The sequence below is a fragment of the Pistacia vera genome, unplaced genomic scaffold (genome assembly GCF_008641045.1).
Source record: "Pistacia vera cultivar Batoury unplaced genomic scaffold, PisVer_v2 Contig828, whole genome shotgun sequence".
Classification (NCBI taxonomy): Eukaryota; Viridiplantae; Streptophyta; class Magnoliopsida; order Sapindales; family Anacardiaceae; genus Pistacia; species Pistacia vera.
In genome coordinates, this window is record NW_022196699.1 from 198,037 (window position 1) to 199,798 (window position 1,762).

General features: G+C 41.0%; 1 protein-coding gene across 1 annotated transcript; it reads right to left on the reverse strand.

Moving 5' to 3' along the window:
- Positions 1–379: 379 nt before the first annotated feature.
- Positions 380–1,499, reverse strand: LOC116117950 (pre-mRNA-splicing factor ISY1 homolog). Its single transcript, XM_031403932.1, has one exon. The coding sequence runs from the start codon at positions 1,307–1,309 to the stop codon at positions 410–412; it is 900 nt and encodes a 299-aa protein (XP_031259792.1). The 5' UTR covers positions 1,310–1,499; the 3' UTR covers positions 380–409.
- Positions 1,500–1,762: the final 263 nt, after the last annotated feature.

A 1,762-nucleotide genomic window follows, 5' to 3' on the forward strand; every position in this document is an offset into this window, starting at 1 on the left:
CTTCATATAATAATTATATTCTAACTGCGGAAGCACCAGTCAACACTAATGGCTCACAGTAAGATTGCATAACTCCACATTCTTCCCCAATTTCTCCCCCGAGATTAAGAATTTAACTCTATTAAAACTTATGGTTCTAATGAGTTAACTTACTAGGGAAAAGTTAATTTTGGTCTTTTAAAAATCAATTAGACTTTCTCCATGTCTACACTCATGTAGACACAATATATAAATATCAGTATGTGCATAAATCAAAACTCTGGTGTCTATTATAGAAAGATAATAAGAACGTAAATAAAATTTAATATCAACAAATTTCCAATCAACTGAGCAAAAACATAAGCATTCAATTGAATAAATCAACTATTCTTTCACAAAATCTTACAATCATCATTGTCATTCTTGTTATCTAGCGTTGAATATTAAGCAGCGCTTTTGCCTCATTCTGCTCTTGCACCAAGTCTTCGGTTGCATACTTCTTCAACAACTCCATCTTCTTCCTCTCAACCACCATCTTCTCAATCTCCTTCTCATCAGGCAATGGCACATGCACCACAAACTCCCTCTCCTTCTCAATTTTTTCCCTTTCAATCTCCCTCCTCTCCTCCTCCACCACATCCTCTTCCTCCTCAAACAATAGATCCTTCAAAACCCCAACACTCACCACTTCCCCACTCTTCACTGCCTTCTTTGCCTCCCTCCTTATCTCCTCCATCCTTCGCCACTCCTCCTCCACCTCCGCCCTCATTTTCACCTCCGCAGGCGCCTCCACTCTCTCCAAAACCCCATCCTCATCATCTCTATACCCATAGTAACTCGCATCAATCCTCTTATAAATATCATATCGAGTTCTTCTCTTCCTCAACTCAGGCGGCTTCTCAAACAACTCCCTGACACCCGGCAACTTCTTCGCCGCCCCAAAGTACCGATACCCGGGCCCACGCCCGCTAGGGTTTGGAACATCAACAATATTTCCGTCTAAATCCGTCATTTTCGCGGAATGTTTAGTGTAATTAGGCCCACCAAGTTCGACAATTCGCCGCTCCCAGTGCGATTTCTCGCGAATAAGTTTGTTGATCTCGTCGTTGAGGTCGCGGAGCCGGTGCTCTCCGAGGCCTTCGTTTTGAATCTCGGCGACTTTGCGGCCGATTTCTCGCATGATTTGCTGGCGCCATTTGTCGGCCTCGGCGAGATCACGGCACTCCGAGGCCAAATAAGGACGTCGTTCTTTTGGTTTCTTCTTTTCTTCGGCTTTTAACGTGATGAATCGATTGAGCATGGACTGAGCTTTCTCTTCGTTTCGAGCCATGGTTTGGTTTCAAAATTCGAACCCTAATTTGAAAAGAGAGGGTTTTCGAGGGGAAATAGGGTTTTGTTAACAGTTAGTTTCTACTGGATTGGTTTAGCAGCTTTAGCTCCCGTTGTGTTTAGTCACCACGAAAATCGAAATCACAGTTTTTAAATGTAGGCTTCCAATTAGGCACTCATAGAGTCCTAGTCGGTCTTCTATCCTGTATCCGACCTGAATAGACAATAATTCCCAAAAACTTGTAAAAGTACCCAAAGTTTGACTTGAAATGACGAAAATACCCATTATCTATTTCATGTGGGTAACCTTTAGTTACATAATCCATAATAGATAATTCATACTTCTCTCAAGCTCATCTTGTTTGTAATAATTTTTTATTGTGGTGTATATTCACATATCAATTCGTACGTATACCATGAAAAATAAAAACATATTCGTTAAAATGTTTGATTT

Bases quoted from the DNA above. Each gene is read 5' to 3' on its own strand.
- LOC116117950 (XM_031403932.1), bottom strand. From the start codon at position 1,309: ATGGCTCGAAACGAAGAGAAAGCTCAGTCCATGCTCAATCGATTCATC.